We start from the raw sequence: 12,490 nt of genomic DNA, 5'->3' as shown, positions 1-12,490 counted from the left end.
GGTCAGGAGGGCAGGAAGCCGCCTGGGGCAGGCTGACAGCGGCCGCCACCGGTCGATAAGCCACAAGTTCGCCAGGAGGAAATCGATAGGCGTCGTTTAAGGTCAGGCAAAGGCATAGAGGAACAAGGCATGTGATCAGCGTCAGATTAGCAGTGTATCATCGCAGGATCCATGTAAACAGAGGAGCACACATAGTTCCAGGTGATTGCATCTGTAGATTCCCTGCTAGTACTCCATGCTGCTAGACAATTACACTGAAGCCCGAAACAAAGCCTGCCTTCCGTTCGTCTCAGGTCCCCACCAATCATCGCGAACAGTGTTCGGGGGTCGGCGCTGCTCCTGTGACCTGACTGTGACCTCGTGACCCCGGGCAGGCGGAGGCCGAGCTGGGCGACGTGCAGCAGCAGCTGTCGGAGAGTGAGGCCAACTACAACAGCGCCTCCGCCGCCCGCCACAAGCTCGAGGAGGAGGTCAAGACCCTGCACGTCGACCTGGACGAGATGCTCAACGAGGCCCGCTCCTCCGAGGAGAAGGCCAAGCGTGCCATGATCGACGCCGCCAGGTGGGCCACGTCCGCAGGGCAGGGCGGGACCCGTGAGGAGGGTGGGTGGACTTTGTGGCGGTCTTGGGTGGAGTGGTTGAACCCCTAAACGGGATGCGAAGGGGAACAAGCAGGAGCTTGTGCGGTCGGAGCGAACTGCCGCTGGATAGGGCTGTGTCGGTGCTTGCGGCAGTTTGCCGGTGCCGGTGTTGGTGTGGTTTCTAACTCTCCCGACTGTCGCGGAAGCGCTCTGCATTTCTTCCTGATATTGTGTGAAGCATTTTAATCTTGGCGTTTCGCCTGTCGTGACGCTTTCTTGTTATAACGGTGGCAAAAGCTGTGTGGCAGCAGGGTTCTGGTCTGTAACAAGCAAGCACTTGACTTTCACCGGATTATTGCGAGCTTCGAGCTCCCTGCTACATCGACACCCCAAGGCTGCAGCACGACGTCCCCGGCATCGTCTAGCCCCCCCCCCCTCACAGTGACGTCATGCCTCTCTCTGGCGTCCGGCAGGCTGGCTGACGAGCTGCGCGCCGAGCAGGAGAACGCCCAGTCGCACGAGCAGAGCCGCAAGTCGATGGAGTCTGCCGTCAAGGACCTGCAGATCCGCCTGGACGAGGCCGAGGCCAACGCCGTCAAGGTCAGACGAGGGCGGGTCGGGGTGGGAGGAGCGGGTCTGCCAGGGCCGACAGGGGAGGAACGGATCCGCGCTGGGATGGAGCGGGAGGAACGGAACTGCCGGGGCCGGAGTGGGAGGAATGTGTCCACGTGGGCTGCAGCGGACGTAATGGGCTCTTATGGGCTGTCCACCGCAGCATGCACGGCAGTTTTAGCAGCCAGGCTCTTCACAGGCACCCGTGTGGTCGAATGAAATAACTTGTGCTTTGCAAGAGTGTTTGATAGTGTATTGGTCAGCAGCCATAGCGGCGGAAGTAAATTCGGTGAGGAACTGATAAATTTTAAATCTATGGACCATGATACGGCTGTGGCTTCTTTGCTGACTGTCAACTGTAAGCCGCGATGTATTACTTTCATCACACATGTCTTTTCGGCATCCTGCTTTGTGAAATTTGTTCTTTCTAAAACCGCTGTAGCCTGGCGATTCCAGTTTGGCGCCTCTCTATCATGGTCTTTACCTGAAGGCGGCACGTTCCTTTCAACGTGGCACCGCAGCTGTGAGTGCGCCTCCGCCACGCCTTTTGCAAAACCGCCCCCTTCCCGCGACCGGATTTGTACTGGCGTAACATCCCGCTGGACTTTGTCATGACTCCCGCCCCTCTGCCGTGACACCCAACCCTCTGCCGTGACACCCACCTCTCTGCCGTGACACCCACCCCCCTCTGCCGTGACACTCAACCCTCTGCCGTGGCACCCAACCCTCTGCCGTGACACCCACCTCTCTGCCGTGACACCCACCCCCTGCCATGACTCCCGCCCCTCTGCCGTGACACGCAACCCTCTGCCGTGACACCCACCCCTCTGCCGTGACACCCACCCCTCTGCCGTGACACCCACCCCCCTGCCATGACTTCCGCCCCTCTGCTGTGACACCCAACCCTCTGCCGTGACACCCACCCCTCTGCCATGACTCCCATCCTGCCATGCGCAGAACGGCCGCCGCATCATCTCCAAGCTAGAGGAGCGTCTGCGTTCGCTCGAGTCCGAGCTGGATCATGAGCAACGCCGTCACAGTGACGTCACGAAGAACCTGCGGAAGGCTGATCGTCGCATCAAGGAGCTCATCTTCCAGGTCAGGTGACGCCCCCCCCCCCCCCCCGATCCGTCTCCTGGGGAGCATGGGAGCAGGCCAATGCAGGCTGAGGGGTAGGAGGTTTGCTCCAGGTCAGGCGGCGTGCTCTTCGAATGCGAGTACATTCGAGAACAGAGGGCCACTTGTTTGGGGTTTAAGGTACTAGCGTTTCGGTTGATGAATACTTGGCTTAGATTGATCAATGTTGGATGATCAACGCTTAGTGTTCTTTCGCTTTGAAAGCTACCTTTCTCAGAACAGATCGCTGGCCCAGTTGTTTCAATTACCTGCATCCCGAGGGCTCTGCTCGTGCCGGTATCGCACGCGCTGCTCACATGTGGCGCCTGCACGCGAAACAGGCGGACGAGGACAAGAAGAATCACCAGCGCATGCAGGACCTGGTCGACTCGCTCCAGCAGAAGATCAAGACGTACAAGCGGCAGATCGACGAGGCGGAGGAGATCGCTGCCCTGAACCTCGCCAAGTACCGCAAATGCCAGCAGGTGGGCAGTGGGAGCGGGGTCAGCTGACCTGACTTGGGAGGGTGACCTGACCTGGGCGGGTGACCTGATCTGGGCGGGCCGCAGCGCGTGTGGAGCGGCGCTCCGAGTGCGTGCCGGATCCAGATCGGGTGTTTTGGATAGGCTTTGGAGACGGGGACGTAGTAAATGTGTGTTGTTGATGTGTGCGAAGCGTGGCCGAGAATGCGTAAACTCGGCTGCTATGCCACAGCTTGCCGAGTTTCAGTTTTACGGGAGACTTAAGACGGGGTTTAGTATCACGGATGACGTAATTATTCGGGCCATCGACCTTTTCTGGGGTGTTAGTATGAACACGTCTACACGTGTGTTAGTACGCGTCTTGTGTCGACGTACTAAGGCGCCAGACGAGGGAGATAGTGTGAACAGCTATTCCATCTATGTTGCTGGTCTTGATGATGCCCGTGACAACCAAGGGTGGGGAATACTGGCAAACGCCTGCACGGCTAAGCTGCCCAGACAAGCGTCTCACGATGGAGATTTGTAAGCTTATTTTGAGGAAGTTGGTGTGACTGTCACCAAGCTTGTCGCACTTCATTCACATTTCGTCACCGCAGTACATTATATTCGCTTCAGCTCTCAGAGCAGGGTGTTTGTCTTGGCAGATCATGTCGTAACGTTGTTGAGGATTTATTTTTATGCAAAACGACTTCATCAATTTATAGCAAACATTGTTGAGGAATTATTGTATGCAAACAAGTTTCTCGGATTCATAGTGAACACAAGTATTCCCAGGATTTTATGCCTGAAGTTAGGGACGAACCGGCGGTGGAAGTTGGGCAGATTGGTACTCGGAAGTGGTCAAACTAATCATTTTCGTATGAAGCGGTTGAACTAGGGAGTTCGCCATTGCCATCAGGAGAAGGATGGAGGGAGGGTAGGGGGCGCAAGGTCCCAGGAGGTCATGCCCCCCCCTCCCCCTCCAACCACTTGTGATGCCCATGACAGTAAACGCACGGTCCAACGGTTTCTATGCGCCAACCGGTCCCTGAAGGCGGTGGCACATTAGAATGCCGGCAGTACACAACAAACCGACGTCCTCCATCTGCTGCGCTGCCAAGGGCAGTGCACGCCTGCTGAAGTGTCATGCCCTGACGCCTCCCCCGACACCTAACTGTGTGACCTGTGCCCTTGCAGGAGGTGGAGGCCTCGGAGGAGCGTTGCGACGCCGCCGAGTCGGCCGTGGCCAAGTTCCGCGCTCGCGGTCGTGGCGCCTCCACCGCGCGTGGTGTCACCCCTGCTCGCTAGATGGCTCTGCCGTACCGAGGTGGCGCCCGCCCGCCGACCGCCGGCCCCTCTCTGACCCGAGCTGTCTGTCCGCTTGCAGTCTGCTAGTCGCCGGAGCATCGTGTGTTGCCCCCTCCCAATGGTGAATAAACCGCAAAACGAAAACGAACGACGCCGTTTGGAGGAAGTGGATGTGACGAGGCTGTGTTGGATCTGCGCATCCGCCGCCATTTCTTGGACACAAATTAGCGATGGAACAGCGTCCTAGAAGACTGACGGCGTTTTTGCATCATTGACGTCCGGCGAATGTGTGATGACAGGTTCTCCACAGAGTCGCATAGCTCACAGAGGTGGTTAATACCCCGTTCACCTCGTGCGGAGATAAGTAGGAAAGATAATCCGGTGGCGCTATTTTTGTCACTTGGGCTCTCCTTCAGCACAAATATTATTCAGCCATGGCAATTACCAAAGTTGCTGCTCCACGGCCTTTGAACAGCGCTGATATTTCACCTAGTTTACTCAAGCTTTGAAGTTCACGTGGTTGAAGACGTGCCAGGATAAGGTGATCGTCAATGTTAGTTCAGTGATCGGTGAATGCTCTTGATCACCTGCAGCAGAAGAAGCTTCCACCATCCCTAGATATGTTCCGCATTCGTCTGCGACTTCCGATGACAACTTCTGAAGAGCACTGTGAGAAATGAATAGCTAAAATACAGTGCAGCTGTGTGCGTTGCCTTAGCAACATCGATCGACATCATCATTGAAGTACACCATCGAATGCAAATGCACACACCTACCGTGCTTGGCCTACCTGACGACATTTGCTGATTGCTTCAAGCAGGAGGCAGATTTTTCAGAGTTTTTCCGCTTCTTGTGCATCATGCTAGATCGCTGCCAGCGTGGTTTGTTGCCAGTTCAACGGATCCTGTCAAAAAATTCTCCTCTAGCTGGTTGCACCAAATAATATTAAAATCCTGAAAAGAATTAATCTTCTGAGGCGCCCGCAAGCTAGGCGCCTTTGATGCCAACGACCCACCTTGGCGACCCCACGGTTCAAGGGCTTGACTTGAAGTGACCTTGAGTCCGCATTCCTTTTAGCCATCATGAACACACTCTATTCCTATTGGTTCATGAAATCACAGGTGATTTGGAATGATGTGAGGAATGATTTCGCGTAGTTTTCACGGCCTGGCATCATATGGCTTTGACCTCGAGGTATATTTACAAAAGGCACAGGTGTTAATGGCGTACGTGATGTAATACTTCACACATTGAAAGCCACTGGGAAATGGCCTGTGGTGCACAGCAAGCTGAGAATACGTCGTGAAGCAAAGGTACACACCTTTTCTATCTTTGAAAACATGATTATGTATCGTTAACTCGGCATCGTCGAAAGCTGAAACGCGCGGGTCACGTGTAAAACGTATCACAACTAAGTTGGCCAAAATGTTCCCACAAAACGCTAGTTGCCCGCAGACATCTCCCCCCCAAAAAGAGCAGGGCGGGGCAGTATCACCCCCTTGTGTCGGCGAGCGCTTTGTTTCGACGAATATCCCCCGAAGAGCCAATATCGTGTAATGAAAGCTGTTAGCTGCGGCAGTCCTGCGGCAAACCCTGGCGTCTGGGATAGCATCGCGACGCCAGTAGCGGCTGAAAACGACGCAGTCCAGGAAGAGAATATCTTACGATAGCAGCTTTCCTATTCGCTCCGTCAAACTTGACAGCTGTACATTCTTGAAATGACGTAATACTTTGTTTAAGATGACCCATAACAGTAAGCAACGTCAGCAGTAGTGGCTGCATGTGCACAATCCCTGTCCGAATTTGCATGAACAATAACCATTACAGTCTCCAACGTTATCTCTACTATCAAATGGGAATTCAGGACAGGGCATTCAAGCAATAAACTCATGAGGGAGACAGCGTTTGACTGAGTGACGTGAAGTGCATGTTGTGGTTATGTTTGACTCTGAATGAAGTCGTTGACTCCGAAATAAAGGAGCATTCGTAAGTTAAGTTGGAAGGGATCCCTTTCAAATGAACATGTGGGGATCGGAGTTCGAGTTGAGCCAGCTGTTTTGTCTGGAATGATTAATGTATCGGAACTTGTCTGAATGTAAATAACACAGCTGGGCACACGTCTAATGCTGGTCATGGTAACGACCGCACGTTGACGAACTCTGTTGGCTGATCTGGCGGGTATAAGCCCGCGTAGCCAGCTCTGCCTCCGGCCCCCGAAATGTGCGATATTGATGTTTGATGACGACACTGTTGGGGCAACAGCTCGCGAATTTATGTTGCAACATCAAACATCCTGCAGCATCATGGGTCGCTCCAACAGGAAGCATGCTCGATATCTGACGCTTACTCTGCCAGTCGTGTCGCTACCGCCTCCAAAATGTATCAATTTTCCCGAGAGACAGCGGGGCGGATTTCGTGACTGCCAATAGCGCCGGCAGATGCGTCCCAATCGTGTGCATGCATGTAATGTGGTATTAGATGCAATGATATTGATGTTGCCTAATCAAGCCCAACCAACTCAAAATCGGAACCGTTGCTGCAAGTGCCCAGTGGATAAAATGCAAACGTTGCGTATAACGTGGATAAAATGCTACGACAATGTGTAGTTCATGATGCTAAAGGATATTCAGCTTTTATAACTAGCAATGCTTGCATCATTCAAGCAAGTATCTTGCAAGGATAAAGATGCATCTAGGAAAGACAAATAAGAGGAAACCGGACAGCACAGGAATGCAAGGGAGACAACATCTGAACAGACACCCCGAGAAGTAGAGACAAGCTTTGGACAACTTCACAGTCAGTTGTCCAACAACTTGTCAGCTTTTGTGAAAATGGCTAACGATACTGGCGTTTAAAAGGCAAAGGCACACGTGCAACTAATAAAAGAAAAAGGCCCCCAACGAATTAGAACCCAACGTATTCAGACCTACCCTAGTGTGAGCCTAACTTGCCAAACATAATGTCCGGAACCTTGTGTCCGCGGCCAGGCCAGTGACCGTTCTGCGGAGCCCCAGCCTAAATTGTATGGCAGACTGCTTCCAAGACATTATATAATGAGATTATATAATGTAACATAACAACAACATACAACATAACTATACATGGCATAACAACATGACTATAATGTGATTATATAATGTAACATAACAACAACATACAACATAACTATACATGACATAACAACATAACTATAGTGTGATTTCCTTGACGTCTGCGCCGAACATGCCATGACACGATCACCGCGTGAAACGCCAGCGATACGGTGGTGAAGTTACCGCCAGCGCCCGGGGGAGTGAGTGCGTAACCGAGTCCGGGCCTCCCACGTGGACATCGGAGACTCTCCTGACCTCCAGCCCGAGCTGTGGCGCTCCTTACACCGTCACAGGCTACACCTCCCGACATCACTCCATCAGACAAAACCTCCTCCTCATGAGACCACTCCATTAGACAGCTCATCCTTTCGGCGCCACTTCTTGCGAGATAAGACGGCGACACCACCGTCACCGTTCTATTAGCCCGTCCGCCAGCCCGTCACCGCCACGCCCGGGCCGCGCGCCAGCGCTGTCGGGCGGTGCGCCAGCGCTGGCGCCGGGCGCTGGCGCCGCGCCAGCGCCGAGGCTGCGGCGGCTCACGGCAAGCCCTGGGCCGGGACACCGGCGCGACGGTATTAATAGTTGGCAGCGGGGCTTGCTGGGCGGCCGTGCCCCACACCGACCGGGCTCAGTGGAGAGGAGCTGGCCGGTAGGTACGCACCGCTCCGCTCACAGCCGGGGAGAGCGTGGTGTCCGCCGGCGCGCTGGCATGGTGGGGCGCGTCACGGCGCCGCGAGAGGTCGCTCGGGGGTCGGCGCGAGTGGCGATGGTGGGCTGTGGGGCTCGTGGCTTGGGACACGGACGAGGCAGGGGCTGAGTTAACGGCTTGAAGCTCGGTGTAGACGGGACTCGATAGGTCAGTTGGGCGGGAGCGCAGCGGTGAACGCGCGAGGTCGGACTGAAGCGCTGCTGCCACCATGAGTGGTCGGGAGAAGAAACTGCCCCGAGAGGCGCGGCAGAGGACAGGGAGCATTCACGAGATCAGGCACCTGACTCTTGAAGAGGTGAGTCCAAATAGCAGCTGCTCAAATGCGAGGTATTTGGCTGTGGCTTGCTGTAATTATGGCGCTGGCACACAACCTGGGATAGCGTGAGTTCAGTTCAATTCACAATTACACAGTTTCCGCCGTGTACTTGGGTTGCGCGTTAACACAGCGAGGCTTAATGATGTATGGCATGACTTAGATAATTCATTTACTTTTAACATAGACTTAAAGTTACATGATATAGATATAAGCGAAATTGCCAAGTCATTGCAACGGAGCCATATCGACAACAAATACCAACATAGGTGCACTAACGGAACCAGCAAAGGTCAAAGTTCAGATCAAGTCAACGTAAATAGAGCCAACCTTTACGTGGAGGCATGGTCGGTGATCCGCCCCGAGGGTCAGAGATACACTTCTGTTTTCTGCACTAGCTTCTGGACTGTTCGTGCTGAATTTACTCCAAAAATTTCTGTGGCTGTCAAGTAATTAATCTGGAACATCCTGGCAACAACTAATGATGGAAGGTCAGGTCACAAAGCTGTTTCATGACGTCATGGCCACTCTTTGTGCTTCTTGATGCAGAAATGTGAAGGCCTTCCTTGTTTTAGGTTATTTTGACGACTTCCAGCAGCCAGACTAACTTGATACCAGCTAAGGTAAACCTCAGATCCAGCGTCGCATTAAATCGTGGACAAAGGTCATACAAGGTCAGTTTGTGCAGGCCCAACCCATGTTCTGTGTCTCCTATTTACGATCAATCATTCAGGAAACATACACAAGCACACTTCACAAACAAACCGCCGCTAAAAATGACATCGCAAGTCGAATAACAAAAAAGATTACTCAAACTAAATAGTAACAAAATATTCAAAACATGACCTGATCTGAGTATGAGCCATGATAGCAGTTTGAAATTTTCCAAAGACGGAGGAAGATGACCCTCCGTTCTAGTTCTAGTGCTAGTTCTAAAATTAGGTCCCATGTGTATTAGTATGGATATTCTAGAGTCCCAGACTTATTGGACGTTTTTGAGGACTTCAAAATTACGAGAGAAGGTATGATACCATTATGCATAGATATCATCTATACTTAATATGTTGTCGAATGCCATGACGTGACGGATGATAGTTTGGCGTTTGTGATGTGAAATTCTTCATCACACGCAATATACCGATAACCGAATAAACTTTTTCCCGATCCGTCAATAGAACTTGGTACGCAAGAAACGTTGTGAATATTCATGGAGGTGACTGGAAAATGCTTCATCACGACTACAGAAATACTCCAGCACTCCACTGGCTCTGGTGAAGCAGAGATTATATACAACTTGAGCCGGACTACGGGGCAATGTTTTACTTCGGCCATTTCTGACCGGCAGGTTGACCTGGAGGCCGAATATGAGGTGTTGCAGACTATATGCGAGGTGTGGACTGGCAAGATTATGCTAGTGGAGCACCGCGCTACCCGGCATGAGGTCATTCTCAAGGCGCTCCACAAGGACGCCACCAGCAAATCCGACTTTCTGCGCGAGTTCCATTACAGGTGAGCCGTGCATTCCCAGGAAACAAGGAAAAGTCTTTCCACAACAATCAATGAAGAACGGCGAGCTAAACACATCAAGGCCTGTAAACTAGAGATTCGTATCCTTATATGCCTTAGAGAGGGATATCGAGTGCCAGTTACCAGCACTGCAACTCACTTAAACCCGCTGCTGCTTAACACGTAAACATTGACCTCTTTACGGGATTTGAAGCAGCTGGGACCTCTGGTGACGGGCATGGAGCTATTTCAATCACAAGGGGACAAACAGACAGCTCCAGGAATGCAGTTTCCCATTCAGTTGGAAAGCTCCCCTGTGAGTGTCTCTCGGCGGACCACGCCTCCTCTAACGGTGTCTCTCGGCGGGCAGCGTCTTCCTGAGTCCGCACCGAAGCATACTGACCGCATACGACGTGGCATTCCGCGCCGACGACTTCTACGTCTACGCCGCCGAGTACGCGCCCTTCGGCGACCTCGCCTGCTACGTCTCCAACGGCGGCATCGGCGAGCGCAACACCAAGCTGTTGGCGCCGCAGCTGGCCTCGGCGCTCGACTTCATGCACAGCAAGGGCCTCGTGCACCGCAACGTGCGCCTCGACAACATCCTCGTCTTCAAGAGCGACCTGAGCCGCGTCAAGCTGGCCGACTTCGACCAGACGCGGCCGGTCGGCTGGCGCGCGCGGCGCGCCGAGGAGTGGCCGCCGTACACGCCGCCCGAGGTGCAGACCGAGCCCAAGGGGCGGTCGTACACGGTCGCAACCGCGCACGACACCTGGCAGCTGGCGGTTGTGCTGTTCGTGTGCCTGACCGGGGCCTTGCCGTGGCAGCGCGCCGACGCCTCGGACGCGCGCTACGCCGCCTTTGCACAGTGGCGCGGCTACCGCGCCCTGCGCGCGCCGCAGCGCTTCGGAGAGTTCTCACTGCGGCTGCAGGGCCTCTTCCGGCGGCTGTTCGACCCGCGGCCGCGGCGTCGCGCCGCCGTCACCGAGGTCACGCGGCACCTGGCGCACCGGTGGATGGCGCGCGGCGCGTCGGCCGCCGGCGCCGCCGAGCTCGACCCCGCCGACGCCACGTCCGTGTGCTATTCCACCTGGTCGGTGCACTCGTGCCCGCGTGAGAAGAACGCAGTGCTCGGGCAGCTGCGCGCGCTCGGACTCGAGACGGTCGTCGACCGCGACGCCAAGCGGCAGCGGCTGCGGGAGTGGGTGGCGCTGACGGCGCGCGCGCCGGCCGAGGGCATGCCGGCGGAGGAGGCCGGCGGCGCGCAGGACTCGGCCTCGGCCTCGGCCGGGTCCTCCTGCCGCCAGCGAAGCCTCGCCGGCTCGCTGGCGGAGGACGACAGCCAGTGAGCGCCGTCAGGACCGCAACCGGCGGGGAGAGTCGGGATCAGTGAGTGGGTGAGAACTAAGGTCGCCGAGAGGGGTGGGGTGAGATTCGGTGGGTGCGCTGGAGTGGTCACTGCGTTTTTTTTATCATTGACACGTCGGTAGTAAAAGACACGAGTCAATAGTCCATGGCACGAGTCAGTAGTCGAAGAAACGGTGGAAGAGAAGCAGGAGTTAAGGATGCGGAGCCGGAGGGAGAAAGAAAGAGGGAGAGGAAGAAAGAAAGGGATAGAGAGAGAGAGAGAAAGAGAGAGAGAGAAAGAAAGGGAGAATGAGGGAGAGAGAAAGCGAGAGAGAGAGAGAATGAGAGAGAGAGAGAGAGAGAGAGAGAGAGAGAGAGAGAGAGAGAGAGAGAGAGAGAGAGAGAGAGAGAGAGAGAGAGTCTCTTCTGCACGACGTGCGTTGAATGCTAAAAAGTTCAAAGTTTAAGTTCACGTTTGCTTCATAACTGGAGATACGTTGTGTTCGGGTACGTGGACCGACTGAACCGGTTCAGTAGAGACATTGCGGACTGCCCACGACGGTTTGGAGCACATAGAAGGACGCACAATGACTCCATTTCAGCCCCCGGTTAAAGATGCCCCAGCGCATTGAAATACAGTTGGGCCCCTTAACCGTGATGGTTCCTTCCCACGACATGGAAAGATTAGTTTTGAAGACTGTCAGTTGAAGAAACCGTAGCACATTAAGTATGAGTTCATTAGATGGAGCGCACCCCACAGACAGCTTTTGTGTATGCGCGCGCGCGCGCGCGCGCGCGCGCGTGTGTGTTTGTGTGTGTGTGTGTGTGTGTGTGTGTGTGTGTGTGTGTGTGTGTGTGTGTGTGTGTGTGGTGTGTGTGTGTGGTGTGTGTGTGTGTGTGTGTGTGTGTGTGTGTGTGTGTGTGTGTGTGTGTGTGTGTGTGTGTGAGAGAGAGAGAGAGAGAGAGAGAGAGAGAGAGAGAGAGAGAGAGAGAGAGAGAGAGAGAGAGAGAGAGAGAGAGAGAGAGAGAGAGAGAGAGAGAGAGAGAGAGAGAGAGGGAGAGAGAGAGAGAGATGGTCGTTGCTTCCGCGTGTAGCCTTATTGTTCGTAGCAGAACGGGCGGTCGGACAACCAACGCCGGGTTGGTACATGCCTGGTAACGCGGTTTTCTATTGGTAGCGTGAACGTGTTACGAGCAACAAGTAGTTACAACGCGTACGTAAAATACGTATTGTAGCCACACTCTTGCCGCGGTCCCACAATCCCTTTGCTGCATGTTTCCAGGTCCAATGTTTTGAGTTTGTATCCACTGTATTGTACAATGACTGCTGTGCCTGCATTTCTCTGTGCCACAGCTTGTTCAGTGATGAAATCTTAGAGGACGCGTGGCACTGGCCTGCACCAGCGCTCTTCGCTCTGTATTGCGGGCGTGGCTGCAACTTTGTT

General features: G+C 54.2%; 2 protein-coding genes across 2 annotated transcripts in view; both read left to right on the top strand.

Annotated features, from left to right (window-relative positions):
• Positions 1 to 4,173, top strand: part of LOC119096078 (myosin heavy chain, muscle) — a 46,898-nt gene extending 42,725 nt beyond the window's left edge. Inside the window, exons 37-41 of the mRNA XM_037218933.1 lie at positions 375 to 562; positions 1,055 to 1,181; positions 2,151 to 2,291; positions 2,651 to 2,794; positions 3,968 to 4,173. Of these exons, the coding sequence (XP_037074828.1) occupies positions 375 to 562; positions 1,055 to 1,181; positions 2,151 to 2,291; positions 2,651 to 2,794; positions 3,968 to 4,078 (711 nt within the window). The 3' untranslated portion in view covers positions 4,079 to 4,173. The remainder of the gene's footprint in view (positions 1 to 374; positions 563 to 1,054; positions 1,182 to 2,150; positions 2,292 to 2,650; positions 2,795 to 3,967) is intronic.
• A 3,654-nt stretch (positions 4,174 to 7,827) lies between these two features.
• LOC119095718 (serine/threonine-protein kinase meng-po) lies at positions 7,828 to 11,047 on the top strand. The gene is made up of 4 exons (XM_037218572.1): positions 7,828 to 8,174; positions 9,538 to 9,701; positions 10,069 to 10,884; positions 11,011 to 11,047. Exons 1-4 carry the CDS (start codon positions 8,088 to 8,090, stop codon positions 11,045 to 11,047), a joined length of 1,104 nt encoding a protein of 367 aa, XP_037074467.1. The 5' UTR covers positions 7,828 to 8,087.
• Positions 11,048 to 12,490: the final 1,443 nt, after the last annotated feature.

This window comes from Pollicipes pollicipes, unplaced genomic scaffold (assembly GCF_011947565.3).
Source record: "Pollicipes pollicipes isolate AB1234 unplaced genomic scaffold, Ppol_2.1 Scaffold_4219;HRSCAF=4965_pilon_pilon_pilon, whole genome shotgun sequence".
Classification (NCBI taxonomy): domain Eukaryota; kingdom Metazoa; phylum Arthropoda; class Thecostraca; order Pollicipedomorpha; family Pollicipedidae; genus Pollicipes; species Pollicipes pollicipes.
The sequence above is the reverse complement of the archived record's forward strand: the minus strand, read 5'-3'. Positions and strand labels throughout refer to the sequence as shown.